Source organism: Marmota flaviventris, chromosome 17 (assembly GCF_047511675.1).
Source record: "Marmota flaviventris isolate mMarFla1 chromosome 17, mMarFla1.hap1, whole genome shotgun sequence".
In the NCBI taxonomy this organism is placed as follows: Eukaryota; Metazoa; Chordata; class Mammalia; order Rodentia; family Sciuridae; genus Marmota; species Marmota flaviventris.
In genome coordinates, this window is record NC_092514.1 from 16,020,127 (window position 1) to 16,044,036 (window position 23,910).

Sequence of the window (23,910 nt, forward strand, 5' to 3'; positions counted from 1 at the left end):
GTATTTGGTTGTTGCTATTGCTGTTTCCAGGATTTTAATTGAATGACACTTGGCAATGACCAGGCATCTGTTTCCACAGGCCTGTGTCACACAGAGAGTGTCATTTCTAAAGACTTCAAAGTTAAAACACAAACAACACACAGTTGTGACGCCCCTCACTGAGCAGAGGTGCCAGATGTTGCCCCGCAGCCAACTGCATCCCGCTGCCAGGGCAGGTCCTGCAAAAGCACTTGTCACCATCAAGGAGGACCATTCTGCCAGGACAGCAGGCTGCAGAAGCCTGCAAGGGCCTGTGACCTTGGAGGAACAGGAAAGTTGAGAGCTGCCCCTAGGAGGACAGCAGCCCTGAGGGGGGACCAGAGAACCCCATTGCTTGCCCTCACCCCTCAGCCAGGCTGGGCAAGTCAGGCCAGGGGAGTGGCTGACCTCCATCAGCAGTTTCTTGGCTTGCAGAACAGCCCTCCCTGGCAGCATCTGGCTGGCATCAGCTGGGCTCTAATGGGCATCTCCTTGGGCACCAGGCTCTGTGGTCCTCTGGGGGTGGCAGGCACTAAGGCCATCTGCCCTTGAGAGGACCTTCAAGACTGGGACCGGGGGGCCACCCTCACCCTGGACATGAGGAGGATGAGGAGACCTCACCTTCAAACAGGACTCCCGTGCACTGGGTGCTCCCTTTAGGGAGAGGGGCATACGGTGGTTTCTCTTATTACTTTTACCAGTTTGCTTTGCTTTGGTGGTGCACTCACTAAGCAGCAAGACTTGGCTCCTAACTTAATAGTCCTCCCTCTTCTGATAGGTCAGCAATCCCACTCCCAGTGGAGGAAGTGCCCTCCTGCCCTCTGCAGGGCACACCTTCATCTAGTATTCTTGGGGATGTGTTTGCGCAAGAGCATGTGCATGTGCCCGCACACACACAAAGGCTACTTACAACTATGCATTCTGAGAAACACAACATGGAGTGATTCTATTTACTTGTTTACTTACTGTGCTAGGGATTGAACCCAAGGGCACTTTACCCCTGAGCTACATCCCCAGTCCTTTTTTCGGGGGTATCAGGGATTGAACTCAGGGGGACTCAGCCACTGAGCCACACCCGGCCCTATTTTGTATTTTATTTAGAGACAGTGTCTCATTGAGTTGCTAAGTACCTCACTGTTGCTGTGGCTGGCTTTGAACTCGCGATCCTCCTGTCTTAGTCTCCCAGAGTCACTGGATTATAGGTGTGCGCCACTGCACCTGGCTTTTTTTTCTTTTTTGCCATGCAGGATATGGAACCTACAACCTCCTGCATCCCTGGATTCCCCCAGCCACCTGAAAGATCTTGAAATGATTTTCTAAATTTAACATCCAGGGGTTTTTGTGTGTTTGTTTGTTTTGGGTACTGGGGACTGAACCCAGGGGCGCTTAACCACCAAGCCACAACCTCAGCCCTTTTTAAGGTCTCACTAAGTTGCTTAGGGCCTCACTCAATTGCTGAGGCTGACTTTGGACTTGTGATCCTCCTGCCTCAGCCTCCTGAGTGGCTGGGATTACAGGTATGCACTACCACACCCAGCACATATCCAGTTTTCTTTATAAGTTTATAAACACCCATCCTAGCTAGGTGCAGTGGCACATGCCTGTAATCCCAGTGGTTCAGGAGGCTGAGTCAGAAGGATGTCAAGTTCAAAGCCAGCCTCAGCAACTGAGAGGCCCCAGACAACTCAGTGAGACCCTGTCTCTAAGTAAAATATAAAAATGGTCTGGGAACATGGCTCAGTGGTTAAGTGCCCCTGGGTTCAATCCCTGGTACCAAAAAAAAAAAAAAATAGTTACACCCATCCTAAAAAAGCAGAACTTTCCCTGTTTCCAATATAGCTGTTAAATTTTAATAAGTACAGCTTATAAATATGGTGACTAGGAAGTTATCTGGCATATTTCAAAACTGTTACAAATTTGACCAAATTATTCTTCAGGGCTTAAAATCATAAACCTAGGAGGCTGGTAGTGTAGTTCAGTGGTAGAGCACTTGCCTAGCATGCACAGGCCCGTGGGTTCCATCCCCAGCCTCACACACAAAAATCTCATAAGCCTAAAATCAATTTCTCAGTTATTCATTTTAAATTGGAATTGGGTGGCCCGTCTTGAGGTGCCAACTTCTCCTGAGCTTTACAGAGTGTGAAATACAAGACCTATACATTCCTAAGCTTACTTGGACTTGATTTACTTCATTATCTCCCTGTTTAATTCCAACCCTTTCTGGGTTAAGGCCACCCTGTCACTGAGGAAGCAAATCTAGTCTCCAGAGCAAACCAGCCCTTGGTTTTCCCAGTACCCACCTCCAAGGGGTGGTCTCAGCTTGTGGGCTTCTGGAACAGTGACTTGTTTCCGCATTCTGATCTTCAATCCCTATCCACATCAAACCCCTCCTCCTCCTCCCGCCACATCCAGAGGACTTCATGGTTGTATTGGAGTCTATTTATTGCTTGATTCTTTCAGCATTCTTCCCCTCTTCTTCCTGTCTCAGGCCCCACCTCTTTGGCCTGTTTAACAGCATCTTCTTGATGCCAGGATCTTGTTAGCCAGCTTTTCATTGCTATAACAAATACTCAAGATAATCAACTTATAAAGAAGAAAGGTTTGTTTTGGCTCACAGTTTTAGAAGTTTCAGTCCATGATCAGTTAGCCCTGTTCCTTGCTTTCGGCCTATGGCAGTACATCATGGTGGGAGCACACGGCACAGCAAAACAGTTGATCTCAGGGCCTGAAAGTGAAAAAGAGAGGGGGAAGGGGGCTGGGTCCCACTATCACCTTTAAGAGCAAGTCCCCATTGATCCACCTGCTATCTCTACCAGCCCTGGATCTTCTGTGGGTGCATGTGTCCCTGACATACTCTCCTTTGCTGTCTGTCCCTCACCAGAGCTGGGTTTCTGGCAGCGCAGTCTCTTGGCTGGGGTCTGCAGCAGAGGAAGAGGGAGAGATCCCAACCCTCTTTCCTGGTCTTGTCTCCCTTTTACCTGCTGTATGCCCCGGGGAACAGCCCACCCTGGTCGCCATCCAGTGTCTTAGCTCTCTGGGGCTGAGGTAACAACTTAGCCCCAACTAGATGACTTAGAACAACACTGATTTGTTTCTCCACCATTCTGGAGGCCAGAAGTCTGAAATCAGGGTATCAACAGGGTTGTGACCCCTTCAGAATATTCTGATCTTTTCTCCCTTCCAGCTTCTGGTGGCTGTGGTCACATTCATCCCACTTCTGCCTCTGCCTCCTGTCTCTCAAGGACACCTGTATTGGATTTAGGTCCCACCTAAATAAACAAGGATGCTCTCATCTCCAGAACATTTTTTTTTTTTCCAAATAAGGTCACCTTCACAGGTTCCAGGAATGAGGGCATGGACCTGTCTTTGGGGGACCAGCATCTAGTTCCCTAATTCCCACATCTATTTGTTGCATTCAGTGTGTTCATACCCGCCCCCTCTGCCCCAGCATCCTCTCCCTTCCTAGTGACACTCAAGACTCTGCCCTGCTGCCTGAGAGACCACTGTCTTCCTGAAGAAGCAAGTTTCATCTGCGACCGCCTCTTTAACTCTGAGATGCCCTGGCTTCTCTCCCTGGTGGCTTCCTCAGGCTGCGTTTCCCTAACAGCACCCGACATTTCCCTTCCTTCCCCTGGGATTCCCCTGGAAGGCAAACTAGAATGTCACAGGGAAGGAGATGGGAGTTCAGGCCACCCAGCTGCTTCCCCGGTATTTCCCAGGCTTGTCCCCTCCCTTAGGAGAAGCAGCAGCCTGGTGTTTCTAGAGCCAGGAGGGAGGAGGGGAGAGCTCAGTTCTGCTTCCTGCTTGCCCTCTGGACTCTAATGAATTTCCCTCTGGTGGGCTGGGTTTGATTACAGCCTCATTAAGCGGCTTTGCACATTCTCAATATTGAAGCCGTCTACCTTGGCTGGTTAATATGCAGCGCTCACTGCCTCCTCCTTTCCCCAGGCTGTGTTATGGCAGAAACTGTGGAGTCACGCCCCGAGGACAGAGACAAATGCCAGCTCATTTCCCACAGGCCTTCCTTCTGGGAATGGATATGAAAACCTGGGGTTTCAAAGGGAAGGGGGGAGTTGAGGTTTAAAATAGAATGTGCCTGGCCACCCTCTGTGTGGCTTCTCCCAGAGCTCCCCTCACACACCTCAGGAGACACCTCCCCCAAAAGATGAACACTCAGAGAATACTGAAAACAAAGACAGGTGGACAGTCTGAGAGGAACCTCCCTCGCTGTCAGACAGATGGAGCCAGTCCAGGGAAGATCCAGGCTTCCCTCAGTCTGAGGATTGCACCAGTTAGAAAGCCAGGCAGCTGGCCCTGTACCACCAGGTGATGATTTGGAAATGGGAACAGTGCTGCTCCCACCCTCCCACTCTCAGCCTCTCCCAAGCCTCTGTCTGCGTCCATTTGTTGAGAGCAGGAGGGGGAGAGAAGTTGATCTAAGAGGTGTGGCTGCTGCCCACACCTGTCCCACATCCTGCCTGGCCAGTGATAGGAAATGTCTTGGAGACACTGTGGTAGATTTCTGTGGAGTCCACTTGCATTCGTTGGAGGTCCAGGTAGGGGGTAAGATTGGCTTCTCAGTTAGCTAATGCCCGAGGCGCAGCCCCAGGCTGGGCACCACAGCAAGCCAGATCCTGTAGAACTGGATTTAGCTCTTACCCAGGGAGGCGGGCATGGGGACAAGGACTGACTGACAAAGCATGGATCTCTCTCAATCTCACCTTCTTCAAGGTTGAGCAAGTGGAGAAGGGAAGTAAAAAAAAATGGGGGTGTAGGATAAACACTATGGAAGCCGAACCCTGACCTCTGGAATTGATTTATGGCATGATGTGGAAGAAATGAACTTTGTAGGAAAAGAACAAAAGGCCACAAAGAGAGGCCAAGCAGAGATGGAAAAGAAAAACCACAGGATGAGATGAAAAGGGAGATTAACAAGCAAATAGAATTACAAGGAAATGAAATGCTAGCAACTTGCAGTCTTTCTTGGTGGCCGTGAAAGTAGTGAAGATGCCATGGAGTGTGAATTCAGTGGTATGGAAGGTGAACTCGAGACTCCTGAAAAAAGCATATTAATGAAAGAATATGGAAAAAATAAAGGCAGAGATACTGAGAGCCTACAGTTTTCCTCCTGAACACACATGCTAAATAAACCATTTATAGCTAGAAAGACTCTAACACTGTAGGTAAATTCAAACAAACCAGATTCATCACTGAATACAGTGGCAAAAATCTTTTTAAATTTGTTTTGCAGTGCTAGGGATGGAACCCAGGGCATCATGCATGCTAGGGAAGCACTCAACCACAGAGCAAATGCCCCAGCCCAGTGCCAAAATTTTAATAACCAGCCAGGTACAAGCGACAAGGCCCCTAAGCAACTTAGATCCTGTCTCAAAATGAAAATAAAACTGGATTGTATTCAGTGGCAAAGTGCCCCTGGGTCTAATCCCCAGTATCAAAAGAAAAAAAGTTTGTAACCAAGTGTAACAAGCAGAAAAAAAAAGAAAAATAGGCAGATACACATGCACCCTCCTATCTCAAGAAGGTATCTGTATTTGCCTACCCACCTTGGGCCCTTTTTCTTTTCTTTTTTAGTTGTAAAATACGCACAATATTAAATTTATTATTTTAACCATTTTTAGGTGTGCAGTTCAGCAGTGTTAATTAAGTACATTCACATTGTGGAAGCAGTCTAGAACTCGCATTTTGCGCAGATGAAACTCAATACCTATTAGGCTTCGACTCCCCATTCCACCTTCTCCAGCCCCTGGTGACCACCATTCTGTCTCTGTGAGTTTGACCACTCTAGGAACCTCGTGCAATATATGTCCTTCAGTGACGCTTATTTTATTCAGCATAAGGTCTTCAAGGTTCATTCACATTGTAGCATATGTCAGAATTTCCTTCCTTTTTTAAGGTTGTATAATTTTTTTTTAAATACTGGGGATTGAAACCAGGGCCTCACACATGCTAGGCAAATGCTGTACCACTGAGCTCCATCCCCAGCCACTTGGGTTGCTTCAACCTTTTGGCTCTTGTGAGTAATACTGCTACCTTCTTTTTCTTTTTGGCACTGGGGACTAAACAACAACTGAGAGGCACATAAATAAATAAATAAAATAAAGGTATTGTATTCATGTTCAACTACAAATATATATTATTGCCAAAATGTCAGTTGCCATCCAGACGTGGGGGTGCTCACCACCACCAGCAACTTGGGAGGCTCAGTCAGGAGTATTGCAAGTTCAGGGCCAGCCTGGGCAACTTAACAAGACCCTGTTTCAAAATAAAATAAAAAATGGTTGGGAATATAACTCAGAGTGCCCTTGGATTCAATCCTCAGAGGGGGGAAAAAAAAGAATCAACTGTATTATAGGCTATGTTGTATGTTGAACTGACATTCCAAAAAAAGGAATAGTATGCTAGAACCTTCCAAGAAACAGCTAGGGTTTAGTAGCAAAGACAGCCTTCCAGGAGGAGCCTGGGATTGAAAAAGCAACTCAAGAAACAAAAATTCAACAGCCTCAAAACCTTCTGCATTACTGAGTACCAGAGGGCAGCCAAGTAACATACAGCATCCATTTGTTTTTGTTTTTGTTTTTTTGGTACTGCGGGTTGAACCCAGGGTTGCTTGACTTGTCCCCAGTCCTTTTTATTTTTTATTTTGAGACATGGTCTTGATAAGTTGCTGAGGGTCTTGTTAAGATGCTGAGGCTGGCATTGAATTTGCAATCCTTCTGACTCAGCCTCTAGACTCACTGGCATATGCCACCACAGCCAGCAACATACGACATTTTGAAGAGCATTTCTGTCAAGCCAGGTTGTCTTCAGGCAAGATTTCAACATGAAGAAATTTTGACATAATCTAGAGCTCAGAAAAGAAACCATCTGTGTATTCTTTCTGCGGGGGAAAGCAAGTACCCAGTGATGGATGTTCCTCAGCAGTATAGTTAGTACAAGGTAGAGGTCTGAATGTCACCATGGAGAGGTTTTGAGGAGCAAGGAGCAACTCTGAGCATGCACACTCAGTGCCAGGGATGTGTACATATGTGTGCTAACCTGAGTGCAAAATGCCAGATATGATCATTGAAAGGGTCATTTTCACATTTAAAAACTAATAACCTTAACCAAGATCTAAAATCCCCACTATACCAATAAAGACTAAGAAAGGAAGGGAGCTGGCCCACAGGCAAATGTTTAAATTCCCCTGTGACCCTCAACTAAGATTCTAGGTCAATGCTATGGTTTATATGTAGTTTGTCCCCACCAAAACTCAGGTTGCTGCAATTCCAGCTGCTCGGGAGGCTGAGGCAGGAGCACTGCAAGTTTAAAGCCAGACTCAGCAATTTAGCGAGGCCCTAAGCAACTTAGTGAGACCCTGTCTCAAAATTAAAAAAATAAAAAGAGCTAGGGTCGTAGCTCAGTGGTAGAGCACTTGCCTAGCATGTGTGAAGCACTATGTTCAATTCTCAGCACCACCTATAAATACATAAAATAAAGGTCCATTGATAACTAAAAAAAAAATATTAAAGGGGAGGGCTGGGAGTGTTGCTCAGTAGGGATGTGACTCAGTGATTACATGCCCCTGGGTTCAATTCCTGGTACCCCCCCCCAAAAAAAAAAAAAGTTGAAGTTTATCAATGTAGAAGTGTTGAGAGGTGAGGTCTTAAAGAGGGATAAATATCTTTCTTGAAAGCCGGGGTAAGTTCTCTTGGGAATAGCTTAGTCCTCCCAAGGACAGTTTATCATAAAGCTCAGCTGCCTTGTCCCCTCCTCATCTCTGCCCACTCCAGCTCACAACTCTCACATGCATTCCCACCATTTGATACTGGCCACCCAATCTTGAGCTTCCCAGTCTCTAGAACCCATAAGTCTCTTAGCTTTAATATTACCCAATCTCAGGTATCAGCTCTCCATTGTTAACCAAGTGGAAAGTCAGGGGGTCCAATCCTTGGTTGATGTTGTTCCTTCTCCCAGAAACCATGTGTAGGCTTGGGTCTCTGCTGGACACTCCCCCGCCCCCCAGCACCACCACATAGCTGTGTATGCCTAGATGGGGCACTTCATTAAAGAGCCGAGGTAATAGGAGACTGGAGAGATGAAGTCAGCTGAGTTAGGATTGCAAGTTTAAGGCCAACGTGGGCAATTTAGCAAGACCCTGCCTCTAAAATATAAAGGGCTAGGGATACAGCTCAGTAGTAGAGTGCCCCTGGGTTCAATCCCCAGTACTGTAATAGGAAGAAGAGGGGCATTTTTTCACAGTCTGAGGCATCTCTAATGTCCAATTTCCTTGCAGACAGTTGATTTCTCAGGCCTGCCATCCTTAACATTCAGTCTGTTGCAACAGATTGTTTTGGTTGCTGCGTATGAAGAAACTCTAGTGTCACACAGATTATGTCGTTGGAAAAAAAGGTCCTTTCAGAGCTGCAAAAGGGTCTGCAGGGCCCTCTTCCTGAGGTCTTTAGACCACACTTAGGGAAGTGCTGTTCTGACCTCCCGGATTAATTCCTACTCACTTGTTGAGAGCCTATACCCCTGGCCCCAAACCATCATCTCATCCCTTCTTCACAAGTTCCCAAAACTGGTTATTCAAACTCACATCATGTAGGGCCCCTCTTCCTCCGAGATGCCTTGTGTATCCATGACCAATAAGTCCAGCAGGTCAGGGAGCAGCTAGTGACTCAAGGTCAGGCCACCACACCCTCTGAGCATACCTCTTGCCAGCGTGATTCAAGGACATCCAATGATTAATAATAAGCTCCCAAACTTACTGAGAAGGAATGGTTCTTGTATGAAGTTCCTGGAGATGGTACCATTTAGACCCATAATGAAGCGGATGGGATTTGCTTCGATGCCTCATGCTTTGCCAGGGTAACCAACCTCTGCAAGGCTGGGGCATATGAGGGCCATGTCTGGATTTGATTCTTCCACTTCCCTCAAATATGAAGAAGCCAAGGCGGAGGGGAGCACAAGGGGCCCCCATGGGGCAGCATTGATGCAGACCCTAGGGGCAAAAACAGAGAAGCCCATCCCCTGCGGCTCCTAAGATACCCTGAGGATCTGGTTACCTGCTTTCCCCTCATACCCACCCTGGGGGCAGCCCCATGGGCAGTAAGAAACAATGGTTTAGGGGAGGGGTACCAGAAGACACCAGGAGGCTGGAGTGGCCTGTAAGCCTCAGGACCCTGAAGTGCCCTAAAGCAACACAAGCATTCTGTGGAGCTAGACAGGATCAAAATGAAGAAATAAAGCAATGAGGCGTGCAGCATCTGTTGCCCTACCCCCATTTGATGTTCCCTATTATTGTCTGCAACCTGTGGGAGCCCCACCCCAGCTGGAATACACAAGGAGTGCATTGGCTCCATCTCCCAGCATGCCATCCTGGGAGACCCTACTCCCGCAAAGCCCATCCTTCCTTCCCACCATCCCCATCAGGCAACAACTGCATGAAACCAGGCAATACTGGAAAGAGAGCCACTGTCGGGAGAATGGGCTCTAGGAAGGCTACTTTGCTTCTTCTCAGACCCGCCCAGCCACTGGATTAGCCAGTGACATTTTCTTGGTCCTTCCAGAATGGGTGACTTCAGCTGTCCTGGAAATGTGGGGCTAGTAGAAATAATCACCCTGAAGCAATCACCTAGTCTTGGGTTTTCCAACTTTTCTTTGGCAGTAGAGCTACATTTGTTTGTATGAAGCCAAAATACGTTCTGCTGAAAACCACAACCTGCAGTCTTGCTGATTCCTCTGGCCTCCCTCTTTTCTACCCCAGTCCCTACCTGCCAGCCTCAAGATCATCAGATCCAGTTTGATTAAGGTTGTGGTGTGCGTACTCATTTCACAGATGCAGAAACAGATCTCAAAAGCAAGGTCTCTTGCTCACAGACTTGTAGTGTGGTAGAGGCCAGCTAGGGCCTGAGACCACTAGGTATCAAGGGTACACACAGCTGGCACGATCCACAGTTACAGAGGACCAGCCCAGCTTGTAGGATACACTCAAAGAAAAATAAACCCATGCCTCTGACCTTCCCATGGAGCATCTGGCCATGGGAACCACCACACCTCTGCTTCCACCCGGTTCCTCTGCCATCCTTCCCCAATTCCTTTCTCATGGAATGGAGGCTTGAGCTATAAGCAGGGGTGTCCCTGGGAAGCTGGATGCTGGATCATGGCCCTTTTACCACACTGGCCTTCTGAGACCCTATAACACAAGCCCTTTGACTTGAGGCCTTCCTGCATTCCCAGCCTCCTCCTGCCCCAGGCAGCACAGGGCCACATTTATGCATATTCCTGGGTAATATGTGTGTCTTGGGATGTATCCACACCACCCAGATACACCCTCGTGACCTTGAAGCAATCATGGACTTCAAGCACAATGTTGCCCATCCCACCTCTTCTGCTCTGACTCCCTTGTTTTTCTGGAAAGTTCATGGCTTTTGATTCATCCTCAGATGTGTCTGTGGTCCAGAAAGGTCAAGAACTACTGCATGGGGAGAAGAGGAACCTCCCAGGCCCAGGAATAGGAAGCAGAGGGGAATAGAGTGGGATAGGGGAGGCTCTGGTCTCTACCAGAGGCTTTACCTATGTTACTTGGTTTGGTTTCTCTCACTGACTTGTGATGCTGGGGCAACTGTCCCCATTAACCAGGGACAGAGGTCAACTCAAGTGTTACACTTGGTTCTGCAAAGGATCTAGCTCCGGAACTTGACAAAAGCTCCTTCCACCTAGCCATGCCTCACCTTGGGTCTCTAGATCTAGGTCCCCAGAAAACTATTTTAGCAGTCAAAGAACCTGGCATAGGGCATTAGAGTTTGCCTCTCAGATGGAAAACAAAGCTCCCAGAACTGGCCATTATGAGGGGTAGAGAACAGAGTGCCCCCAATCACTTGTAGATAGGATTTGGCCAGCATCTTCACCCCTCTGGATTCATTTAGCAGAAGCTGTTCTTTCTTTTCTTTATTTTATTTTATTTTATTTATTTATTTATTTTGTACCAGGGATTGAACCCAGGGGCGCTTGACCACTGAGCCACATCCCCAGCCCCTTTTTAATATTTTGAGACAGGGCCTCACTCACTGAGTTGCTGAGGCAGGATTTGAACTCACTATCCTCCTGCCTCAGTCTCCCACTGGGATTATAGGTGTGTACCACCACGCCCAGCAAGACTGCTGTTTGTTCTTAGAGTTATCAGCCTCCAAACCACTGAGCAGAATCCCTGCCATCCAGCACCTCCTGCCCAGCTCACTCCAAGTGGTGAATAACAGCAGATGCAAGCCTTGCAGAACAAGCCCAGACTCACTCACCCCAGCATTCCTGAAATTGTGACAGATGAAGATGTCAACCTGCCTGGGCTTCCATTTCTTCACCTGTCAATCAGAAATGATGATGTGCTGCCCACTTCCTTATAGGGATTTCTAGGAATCACATGGGGAAGATGTTTAGAAAACTTCTGAATATGTAATCCCAGCGACTCAGAAGGCTGAGGTAGAAGGATCTGAAGTTCAAGTCCAGGCTGGGCAACTTAGTAAGACCCTGTTTCAAAATAAAATAAGGTAAGGGATGAAACTCAGTGGTGGAATGCCCCTGGTACCCAGGACCACAAAAAAAAAAAAAAGAAATGCAGGGCAGGGGTTCTGAATATTCTATCTAATGACAGGCAAATCCCAGCTGGAACTCAGCTGGTCACCACCACATTTCCTGTCCAACGCCCATCAACTTTTATTGTTTAATCCACCACTCCAGGGCAGAAAAAGCATGTTTCTTTACTTCTTGAAAGCAAAGAACTTCATATTGAGCTCCCACTAGCCAAGCTCAAATGTATTTGGGAGACCTGTCCTTTTCCTGGCATTAGGATTTTAAGCAGCTCAGAGCAGTCAGAACAGGACCTTTGGATCCCAGTCCACACTGGACAACTAACTTCTCTGAGGTACACCCATGGTGGTCCTTGCTGGCAGGGTCTCTGTACAGTCTTTGGAGCTGGGGACTCTGTATGTGGTGCTCCTGTAGGACAGAAAATTTTCCGAATGCATCCTAAAATTCACAGCTGAAATTTTCTATGATTAAAAAAACAGATTTACAGCCAGGCACAGTGGCATACACCTGTAAAACCAGCAACTCAGGAGACTGAGGCAGGAGGGTCATAGGTTTGAAACCAACTCCTGCAACTTAATGAGACTATTAGAAAAAAATACAAAAAAGGGCCTGGGATACAATTCAGTGGTACAGCATCTCTAGGTTCAATCCCCAGTACCCCCCCCCCCCCACACACACACAAAAAAAAAAAAAAAAAAAAAACACAAATATATAAGATTTATATGACATGAGACCCAAAGATGGTTTGGAGATATGGCTCAAATCCATGTAATTTTGTGGATAATCGTGCAGAAGTCTCACCAAAGGACAAAAGGGTATAAACTAATGGTGATAAACTTGGGGGAGTCTTAGTAGGTCTCTTTATTCAGATTCTCCTTGGCATCTCTGTTTTCAATAATGAAGACATTCCTTTCCTCCCCATAGAGGGGACCCTTCTAGAATGAAGTCATGACATAAAAGAAGGTGAAAGAGTTCTCTCACCTGCTGCAGGGAAGAAGGATGGGTGGAGAGAGACGTTCCTGTTTCTGTTTTCTCAAATGCCACCATGCCAATTTTTGGGATAACATGTCCCGATCCTTGTCACCCCCAAGCCCTTGTCCCTCCTCAGACCAGGAGACAAGCTCTGCTCCAGTAGTTTCGGCCACTGCCCCATGTCCCAGCTCACTTCCACCCTGCTCCTCTCTCATCAGGAAGACCCCCACCTAATATCTCTGTGGGGTCCCAGGTGGGGTTTTCTTCTGAGTACCTGGCAGCTTCTCCTTAGAACCTTACAACTCAAAAACCTCCAAGGCAAAGAACACTGAGGCTGGGTCACCTACAGAATGAGCAGTCAGAATAACCTCAGAAGCAGCAGGGGGAGGGGAAAAAAAAGAATAAAGATCAGAAAACCATCCTGACACAAGGCAGGAGTGTTTGTTGTGTATGCAGCCGCCTAACTCTGCCCTTAGGGAGAAGCAGCCACCAGGGCTAAGGACAGCTACCCTTAGCTTCATCCTTCTGGAAACCAGAGAGGCAGTCTGGAGAGACTATCTTGGGAGAGGTTCACAAACTGGGATCTGCAGATGTGGGTCCCTCTTCCTCACCTGGGAGGTAAAGAATTAGGGAGGAGCTAATCCTGGTCCCCTGAGGAATGCTGTGTAGATGCTTCCTTGCCAGGATTCTGGGGGAGGATTTGCTGCCTCCAAGAGCTGCACCTCTTGCTCCTGGGAATGCCAAGCAAGTTGGATGACTCCTGACCTCTGGGAATTTGCCCCTAATCTCTGGATATCTGCTCTTTCAGGATCTGGGCATGGAGTCAACCTCACTGGACGATGTTCTGTATCGCTATGCCAGCTTCCGGAACCTGGTGGACCCCATCACACATGACCTTATCATCAGCCTCGCCCGCTACATCCATTGTCCCAAGCCGGTAGGGTGGTTGTGGTCTGAGCCAGCCAGGTCTTGGGGTGTGAAGTGGGCACCATTCTGGGCAGAGCAATGTAGGGCCCAAGAAGGATGAGCCCCCTCCTGCAGGCACTGAGAAGGTGGCCCCTCATAGGCGTTATCAGCACAGACGAGTTTTTTGGGGCTTATGGGGCAAATTCATCACCAATTTTTTCAATTTTTTAAATCTTAAAAAGGCATGGTGGTACACACCTGTAATCCCAGCAACTCAGAGGCTGAGGCAGGAGGATCGCATGTCCCAGGCCGGCCTCAGTAACTTAGCAAGGCCTGTCTCAAAATAAAAAAGGGCAGGAATGGGGTTGTAGCTCAGCGGTTGAGGGCTCACCTAGTGTGTGTAAGGTCCTGGGTTCGATCCTCAGCACCACATAAAAATAAATAAATAAAAAAGATATTGTGTCCAACTATAATTAAAAAAAATATTAAAAAAATAAATTAATGAAAAAGGGCTGGGGATGTGGCTCCATGGTAGAGTACCCTTGGGTTCAGTCTCCAGTACCAAAAAAAGCCCTATATTCTACTGCCCTTGAAAAACTGGAAACTTCATCATGAGGCCCTCATCCCTACAGAGTGACAGCTGACAGGCATCCTTTTACGTGGAACCAGTACACTGCCCAAAGACATGCTAGAGAGGTGGCCAAGATGGAGGAGGCAGGAGATAGTTAAAATTCAGCCCTCTTTGTCTGTCTAACAAGTCAGGGGCACAGGTCCAAGACCTAGAAGTGGGCTTCTCCTTATTTGCACAAAAGTACCATATAAGGCTAGCAGTGGCCTTGCCTTGGGTTCTCCTGTTTGCCTCAGTCCTCACCACTCCCAGATTTATCTTCCACTCTGAGGTTGTGTGTCATGTTATGCAACCATTTCACTAACGTCCCTTTCTTACCTGGCCCTAGAGAGCTACAAGAAGCAGCTCCAGCAGTCTCCAGGCTTCAAAATTGCTGCTTAGCCAGGCCTGGTAGCACAGCACACACCTATAATCCCAGCAACTTGGGAAGCTGAGGAAAGAGGATCTCAAATTCAAGGCCAGCCTCAGCAGCTTAGCAAGACCCTGTCTCAAAAAATAAAAAGGACTAGGGATGTAGTTCAGTGATAAAGAACCGCTGGGTTCAATCCCAGTACCCCCACCCCCACCCCCCAAAAAATAGCACTCAACCTCTTGTGGATGGTCCTGCCAGCCCCAGGGTCTATGATGGCTCACCCTGGTCTGTGCAGCAGGACCCTGGATTAGGCAGGGAGGGCCAGGGGCAGCTTCACACTGAGCTCTTCTATGTGGTTTTGGTTCCTTCCCTCCCAACCCTCAGTTTCCGACAACTTCTGAAAAAAAGTACTTCATCCATGATGGGCAGAAAATCAGGGCAGAAGCAAGAGGTATGGAGGGAAGCATCCATTCTCAGAGTAGGATCTAGGATAAGAGTAGGGAGATGGTGTCCTAAGCCTATACCTCTTTTAGCCTATTCCATAATAACCCAGGGAGTTAGGACTTTGCCCAGGGGAAAAGAAGCCTCTGGGACCAAGCCCTTTGTCTAAAGCCTTCTCTCTAGCTTCTGGGGTTATGGGGCTGACTCTAGACGGCTAGATATTGGCTAGGGTCAAGATGGGAGGCAGCAGACAGCAGGAATGCTGGCCTCAAATGGGAGACAGTAAGAAAAGACAGTAATGAGATCCGTGGACCTGAAATCTCAGGGACTGGGGGAGAGAGCCAGTTAGTACCAAAGGCCACGGGGAACCAACCAGCTCAGTCTGGAACCACCCTGGCCTCTCATTCAGATTGATCCATCCTTGGGAAGCAGGAAAGTTATCAGAAATGGGCCTGTGGAGAGAGCTTAAAGGCTCTGAACCCCTGCATTTTCTAGAACAGGAGTTGAATTGGCTTATAGGTAAGAGGAATGACAGGCAATATGCTCTCAAAAAAATATAGATAAGCTATTATTTTTACACCCATGAGAATTGAGGAGAACAAGATTCAGTTAATGAAGTGATCTGGAAAAGGTCATATCTGACCTGAGAGCTGTGGAGGGGTTTGGACCCATTCAGTTGCCTGGTGCTGATCAGGACATGGGAAGTGGTTAAATGCCCTAAGGCTCCATGAGACAGGACCAGGCAGGACTAGGAGAAGAGAGCCCTGGGTGGGCACTGGAGGGTCCACATATGTGCTCTTAGTTCAGGCTGCAATAGAAAGTACCATAAGTTGGAGTGCTTGTAAATTTACTTTTCACAATCTGGAGCCTGAAAGTTCAAGATCAGGGTATCTGGTGAGTAGTCTTTTATTGGCCACAGACTGCTACCTTCTCCTTGTGTCCTCACATGGTGGAATGAGGGCAAGAGAGCTCCCTGGCCTCCTGTTATTAAGGCAGTAGTCCCATCTGAGGGCTCCACCCTTGTGACCTAATCACTTCCCAAAGCCTTATGTCCTAATACCATCACCTTGGGCAATAAGGTGTCAACATATGAGTGAGAGGGTGGGCAAACCTTCAGTCCATTACATGGCATGATCTTTCTCAGATCACTGGATTACCTGAACTTTGTTTTCTTCAACTCTAAAATGAGTACCAAGCCAGGCATGGTGACACACTCCTTTAATTCCAGCAGCTCAGGGGGATCAAGAGTTCAAGCAAGAGTTCAAGGCCAGCTTCAGCAATTTAGCAAGGCCCTGAGCAACTTAGTGAGACCCACACTCAAAATTAAAAAAGGCCTAGGTACAGCCAAGTGAGTGCTCCTCATGGGTTCAATCCCCAGTACCAAAAAATTTTAAAATTTGCAATAAAAATAAATAAAATGGACATCAAAATCATCTCCTACCAGCCTGTTTCCAGACTTCAATGAGATTATTTGAGAGAGGCCCTTGTGTGTGCCTGGCCTGGGTGACCAGGAGCCAAGGTGGCAGCAGATCAGTGAGCAGCTACGTGTGCTGGCACTGTGCTCAGGCCCTGCAGGTCTGTTGTGGGAACAGCAGAAGATGTGGTCCTTGCCCACTTGGTGTCTTGGAAAAACAGCAGGCTGGTCTCTGGGATTTCCAGAGCCAGCTGGAGTACGGTTGCCCCTACTGGAGGCCCAGTACCTGGCCCCTGGGTCCCCTGCCCCTCCCAAGGCCATGTGGCAGGAGAGGCTCTTTTGAAGAACTCTCCCAATTGTGGATGAGACAGGGATGAGAGGTCCTGGCTCTGGGGTCCCCAAGCTGGTGATTGGGGTAATCCCACTGCAGCTCAGGACTGACACCAGGACTTCCTCCTCTTAGTTCTTTGCATCTGAAAATCCCCTAACAGCCCAAGTTGTGGGCCTAGAAGTTGTAGACCCTGCGTGCTCTGCTCAAGCCACACAGGCCGCCTCTCTGTCAGAACTGCCAGCTATGAGGTGGTCTCCATCAGCTATGAGATGGGAAGAAGGAAAAGGGCTGATCACATGGGGAAGCATCTGCAAGACAGCCTTCCCACTAAGATGGCCACCCGGTAGCAGAAGCCGGGTAAGGTAGAAGGGAAGCCAGGCAATCTCAGGCAGAGTCCCAGGCTGAGGCAGAGACTGGGCTTTCACACTTCTGCCTCATTTGTCCCAGGTGAAGGACTTCCCAGGAGAGGTAAATTCCCAGGCACTTCTGTCTTGAGTGTCCCCGCAAAGCCAGCTCTAGTAATCTGAGAGCCATGCTGAAAAGGAGCCACAGATGCTGCTTGTTGACTTCCCGTTTTTGCCCACCTCTGTTGCTGCCTTTCTGACCAGCCACATCCCGTCTCCAGAATGAAATCTCCTCCCACTGGGTTCTGGGCTTCCACTTTTGCCTCCTTACTTCCTGTACTCTGGAGAGCAGCCAGAGCTCGTTGGTATGACAGGTAAATTGGATCTCATCCATATCTCACTGAAAATCCTTCAGAAATAAAAATAAAAAGCACCACAAAAAAAATGAAATTAAAAAGTAAATTAAAACTCCATCTCGGGTTTCATCTTTCCTACTCTTGACCCTGAATGCTCTGCTCAAGCCACACAGGCCACCTCTCTGTTCTTGGTACATTGCTGAAGCCACCTTAGGAGGTGGCTGTCCCCTTGGACACAACATGAGCCTCCTCTGGCTACACTTTCCTCTCCTGCTTTCAGACTGAGCTCAAACATCTTCTCAGAGGCCTTCTTCAACCAGCTCAGAGATGGACGAATGAAAGAGGAGATAGAGGAATAAGAAGGTAGGAAAGAAAGGAGGAAACAAAAGGGGAGGAAGTGCCACTCATGTGTGATTTTTTCCCCCCAATACTGAGGATTGAACCCAAGAATGCTTTATCACTCTATATTCTCAGCCTTTTTTTTTTTTTTTTTTTGAGGGGTCTAAGTTACCCAGACTTGTCTTCGAACTTGCAGTCCTCCTGCCTCAGCCTCTCAAGTCATTGGGATTATAGGAGTGTGCCACCATGCTCAGCTGTGTGTACTTTAAATGTCAAGAGACAGCTGCCTCCCAGATATGAAGCAGCCACATGTGTCATGCTAACCTGGCCTGAGAGAATTATGGCAAGAGGCAATGTTTATTATGCATGTTACATGCCCTGCACCCAGCCCTCCAATGGGCTGCTGACCCCTCTCCTTTAGGAACTTCTTTCTCCAAGTAGTGCAGACCAGTGGCTCTTTGTGCAACCCGACCCCACTGCCAAGCTCCAGATGACTGGTCCAAAAGTGGGCACTGGCAGAGCACAACCAATATGCCCTGGAACCTAGACTTGAAGCTCAGACACAGCCCTGACTCCTCTGGGAACTGGAACCCTGAGAAGTAAATGGCAGGGGCCGGGGGCAGCAGTGTGGACACAGCCATATTCCTACCATGTGAGTGGCATGGGAAAGAACAGTCTGCAGAGAAACAGAGGACGGCAGGGTTGAGAAGAGGAGAGGTGAATGGACTTCTGCACCATGTTTTTATGAAGTTGATCAAGCTTAGCTGCCTTTGGATCCACAAGACATTGTGTATCTGTAGAATAAACATTTGAGCCAACTGAGTGGCTTCTGGTCAATACGAGAATCCTAACCTATGCAGGAGGCTCATTGGCAGTTTGTAGGATCAACTCTCTGTAGCTCTTCCTCTTATCCAGAGAGGAAGGTGAAGGAAGGAAGGGGCCATGGTGCAATCAAGGTGTCTCAGGACAGTGTAGGTTCTCCAGACCTATCCAGTGAACTGTCTGGAGGTGTCGGGAAGGATCTCTTTAAGGAACTTCTCAGTGACATGTTGGAAAGATGCTTGAGGCAGGCCTGGAGGCCCCTCAGGGAGGATCCCAGTGCCCTAACACTGCTCCATCTCCTAGCTGACAGAAAGTGATGCCATCTGCCACTTTTCCTCCCTCAGGGACCTTTGTAAAGGCCCCCAGTATTACATAAATTATTGTCCTTCCCTCACTCATTCATAAATTCATCATATTGACCACCCTGCTCACTTCTGCGGGACACCATTCCAGATAGAGAGACTGTGGACTGGTTTCTCTGCTTACTCCTTCACCACTCTCTGCCTGGAGTAAGATCGGGGAGGGGGGGTGGGCAGAAAGAGTGGAAGATCAGGGACTTACTCCTTTCTATTCTCCCTGCTTCAGGAATTGTCATGAGCCAGGCTCCAGAACGGCCTCAGTTCCCTCATTTGTAAAGTAGGTATGTTAGGATTGTTCTAAGCCTGGTTAGAGGATTGAAATGAGTTTATACATGCAGCGCACAAAGGAGAGACCTAATGTATCATAAGAGCTCGATAAATGTTAATAGGGCTGAGGGTGTAGCTCAGTGGTAATGTGCTTGCCTAGCATGCCAAAGGTCCTGGGTTCCCAAAATCCCTAACACCACAAAAAAAAAAAAAAAAAAGTTATCTATGGTCTATTTAGTTCAGATGAACAAAAGCGAACTGTCACTTCTGTGCGATCATTAGCTCACATTTAGTCTCAACTACCACTCTATTCAGTGTCCACATCTATTGTCCCAGTTTAGCCAATGAGGCTGAGGCTCCCTGAATTTCTCTCTCAGTCCGGAGCCTCAACCTGCACACAGCTACCCCCTTGTGGCATAAGTGGTGCATTGACACCCTTCTTTTACCTCTTTGTTCTCTTTCTTTAAGGCTCAGCTGCCCAGGCCTAGAGGGTGGAGGGAAAGTCTATGCTCCCCGACCCCACCCTCCAATTTTGGAACCCTGGGAAGTGGTTGGAGGAGGAGCCAGAGATGAGGAGCTCAGTGCTCAGCTTTGGACCAGCTGCTTCAGGAGACTGGCAATGTTCTGTCCTGGGAATGCTTGGCAGGCCACTTGATCCCACCCACTGCTTTAAAGCATCTGACCCGGTGCTTCTCCACTTTGGCTGTACAAGGGAATCACCTGGGGAACTGTTTGAGCTCCCTGTGCCCTAGCTACCCACCCATCTCTTTTGTCACATCCCATTGTTTCACCCCCAAGCCTGTGCTGACCAAGGCCTCCTTATTGGAGATCTAGTGGCCCCCGTGGTCATCTGACTGGCCATCCTCCTCCTCCCTGATGCCCACAGCTCCACACTATCCTGCTTCTCTGTGCCTTCTCAATTTCCCATGTGAGCAGCGCTCCCCCTGCTTCCCCCTCAGTGTCTTCCCGTCCATTCCATGTGACTAGACTAAGAAAGAATCTGGGTCTAGGAATCTGACGTCAACTTTAGGGGTTGTCAGTGAGACTGCCTATGGTGCCAGGCAATTCCTGCTTATTTATCTGCCAGCCTGAGGCAACAGAACATGGCAATGCTTCCTACCAGGTGCAGTGATCCCAGTGACTCGGCAACTTGACAAGATGCTGTCTCAAAATAAAAAGTGCTGGGGATGTAGCTCAGTGGTAGATCCACTTTGGGTTCAATCACCAGTACCAATATATATGGGGGGAAGGGGCGAGGCTTGTGGAGAACGAGAGTCCACAGGTGGGCTCTAAACAGTGCCGTCCACTCTGGGCCCTCCCTGGCCTGCAATTCCTGGTCTCTTCTGTTGTTTCTGTATTAGCCCTGCCTGGCCTCATGGACTTCGGTTTTCTCCCTTCCTCCTCTGTGTAACAGTAATGACAGATATTCTCTATTAGAGGGTTGGGATTCCATAAAGTTCTAGCACAATACCTGGTGCATGATAATCCAGGGGAGGGAATAAGGGAGGCCTAGACCAAAGCCGTAGCCACAGAGATAGCCCAAAGTGTTCAGGCCCCAGATTCTCACCTGCCCCCATGCCCCATCACACACACACAATCTGTTTCCTCTTCATTCAAGGATGCCTCATGTTTCTTTTCTTCACCCTAAGTCACTACTCAGTCTGCTCTTAAAGCCCAGCTCAAATCTGAGCCTGGGCAGAAGTAACCTTCCTTCTTCACCCATAGGGGTTCAGTGTATTCATGCTGGTACAGATCAACATATCCATTCCCCCCCCCACCCCGATTCCACAGGGGATTAAATCCAGGACCCCCTGCAGACACCAGAATCCACAGACCTTCAAGTTCCTTATATTACATGGCCTTTTTTGTATGCAGCCTATACATAGCCTCCTGTATGCTTTAATCATCTCTAGATTACTTATAATACCTAATACCAGGTAAATACTATGTAAGTAATTGTTATATTGTTTACAGAGTAATAACAAGAATAGTGTGTACATATTCAGAACAGACACAAGTTTTGTTTCAAATATTTTTTATCTGTACTTGGGCTGACTATTCATTTAGCAATCAATCCTAGAGAGCTTACTATGTTCAGAACTGCATAAAGATGCTGTACAAGTAGTAACTCATTTAATTCTCCCAGAATCCTGTGAGCTTAGTACTGTTATCTCTTCATAGATGAGTGTTGGAAGCAGAGAGGTCAGTGATTTGCCCCTGGACACGCAGGAAGAAACAAAGCCAAGACTCAAATCCACATAATTTGGCCTCAGATCCACTTTTTTTTTGGGGGGGGGGGTGGTGCTAGGAATTGAACCCAGGGTTGCATATCCCCATCCCTTTTTTGTATTTTATTTAGAGTCAGGGTCTCCCTGAGTTGCTGAGGCTGGCTTTGAACTCATGATCCTCCTGCCTCAGCCTCCCTAGCCGCTGGGATTACAGGTGTATACCACCATGCCCAGCCCCAAGTCCATATTCGTAACTACTTAATATGCTGCCTCTCTATTAGCAAAGTGACGATGGCAATCATAATTTAAAAGCTAGCCATGCCTTAATGCATTGAACCTTGCCACATCCCCAATGGTGTCCATATGAGCCTGAGCACTTTCTGGCTCTCTGAATCTTTTGGCAGAAGCCCATTCTTGGCCACTCACTCCCCCAGGCAGGACTCCTGCCCTCTCTACCTGGCACAAGTCTGGCACATGGGGCTGCTGATTGGAATCATGTGGGATGGAGTTGGAATCTTTATGCTGCAATTAACCCAGTATAGTCAGCTCAGCTGACATAACAAAAATAAATAAAATACAGCTGGTGGCTTAAACAACAGAAATTTATTTTTCTCACTGTTCTAGAGGTCAAAAGTATAAGATTGGCAGGATTGCTTTCTTCTGAGGCTTCTCTTCCTAGGACTCCTTGTATCCTCACATGGTCTTTTCTCTATACGAGACTCCAGCTCCATCCCAAGGAAAGTCAATACAGCAGACAGTCCCCTGTATCTGATATTAATCTTTTTTTTTGTTGGGGGGTAGGTACTGGAGATTGAACCCAGAGGTGCTCCAACACTGAGCTACATCCTCAAGCCCTATTTACTTTGAGACAGGGTCTTGCTAAGTTGCTGAGTCTGGCCTCAAACTTGTGATCCTCCCACCTCAGCCTCCCAAGTTGCTGTGATTACAGGCATGCGTCACTGGGCCCAGTGGTCCTAATTGCTTTTTTTTTTTAAAGAGGGAGATTTTTTTTAACCTTTATTTATTTATTAAAATATTTATTTTTTAGGTGTAGATGGACAAACACAATGCCTTTATTTTTATGTGGTGCTGAGGATAGAACCCGGGTCCCACCTGTGCTAGGCGAGCACTCTCTGCTGAGCCACAATCCCAGCCCCCTTTATTTATTTTTATGTGATGCTGAGGATCAAACCCAGTGCTTCACACATGCTAGGCAAGTGTTCTGCCAGTGAGCCACAATCCCAACCCCCTAATCACTTCTCTTTTTTTTTAATATTTATTTTTTAGGTGTAGATTGACACACACAATGCCTTCATTTTTATGTGGTGCTGAGGATCAAACCCGGGTCCTACCTGTGCTAGGCAAGCGCTCTACCGCGGAGCCACAATCCCAGCCCCCTAATCACTTCTTATAAGGACAACAGCCATATTAAGATCCACCCATGACCTCATTTTACCTTAATTACCTTGCTAAAAGCCCTATGTCAAAAACAATCACATTCTTCAGAACTGGGAGTTAGGATATCAACATAGAAATTTTGGAGGTACAAAGTTCAGCCCATAATGCCCAGGGTCTCAAACTCAGATGTTGATGGGTCAGACAAGTAATATAGATGAAAGAATTTGGCTGAGCTAGACTTGGTCCTCTCAGTCTTTTATTTTCCCACTTTTAAGAGAGACAGATAAAAATATTTCACTTTTCTCTTTATTGTGTCATATACAAGAACCAGGACATTTGCTCATGGCTGCAGCCCAGCTTCCTAGAATAAGAGCCTGCCACCTACTAAGTGCTCAATAAGTATTTGTTGAGCAAGCGAGAGAACAGAGTGGCCCTGGATGTTGGGGAGTGGCAGGGGCTGTGGTAAATCCCAGTCAAAGGGATCAGCTGATACTCACCACCAGCCAGTTATTGCCAGAATGCCTGGAATCCAGATTTTTTTAAATATAAATCTGAAGTTTTCCATCAGTGCACACAAACTAAATCACTGTGCAGACAAGCTCATACCCACTGCACCCTGCAGGGGGCACCCATCCAGGGCCAGCAGGGCAGATATTCCCCTGCTCAGCCTCGGAGTGCTGTGCTTGTCCCAAGAAGACAGGAAGCCTGGGGATGTGAGAGCCTGTGCACCTCTGACCATTTCATTGACACTAATGGTCCCACACCTATGGTTGCCTCTGCAGGAAGGAGACGCACTAGGTGCCATGGAGAAGCTATGCCGACAGCTGACCTATCACCTCAGCCCCCACTCTGAGTGGAGGCGGCACCGAGGGATGGTGAAGAGGAAGCCACAAGCCTGGTGAGTGGTGGTCCCCTTAAGCAAGTCTGCCATGCTCCTGCCCATCCTGCTATGATACTCTCCAGGGCAGGGGGAGAAGGGATGAGGGCAGTGGGGTGTCCAGGAAAGCAGCCTGAAGGCAGTGAGTTCCAGAAGAATTTAAGGATAGGAAAAGCAGCCAGGAGGGCATTCCAGGTGTCTGTGAGGAGCTGGAAAGGGATCCTGGATGTGTGGTGGGATGTGTGATGGAGAGGGAAGGGAAGGAATCTTGC

General features: G+C 47.8%; 1 protein-coding gene across 1 annotated transcript in view; it reads left to right on the plus strand.

Moving 5' to 3' along the window:
* Positions 1-23,910, plus strand: part of Lrrc75a (leucine rich repeat containing 75A) — a 41,212-nt gene that overhangs the window by 14,752 nt on the left and 2,550 nt on the right. The window contains exons 2-3 of the mRNA XM_027924089.2: positions 13,385-13,513; positions 23,544-23,659. Of these exons, the coding sequence (XP_027779890.2) occupies positions 13,385-13,513; positions 23,544-23,659 (245 nt within the window). The remainder of the gene's footprint in view (positions 1-13,384; positions 13,514-23,543; positions 23,660-23,910) is intronic.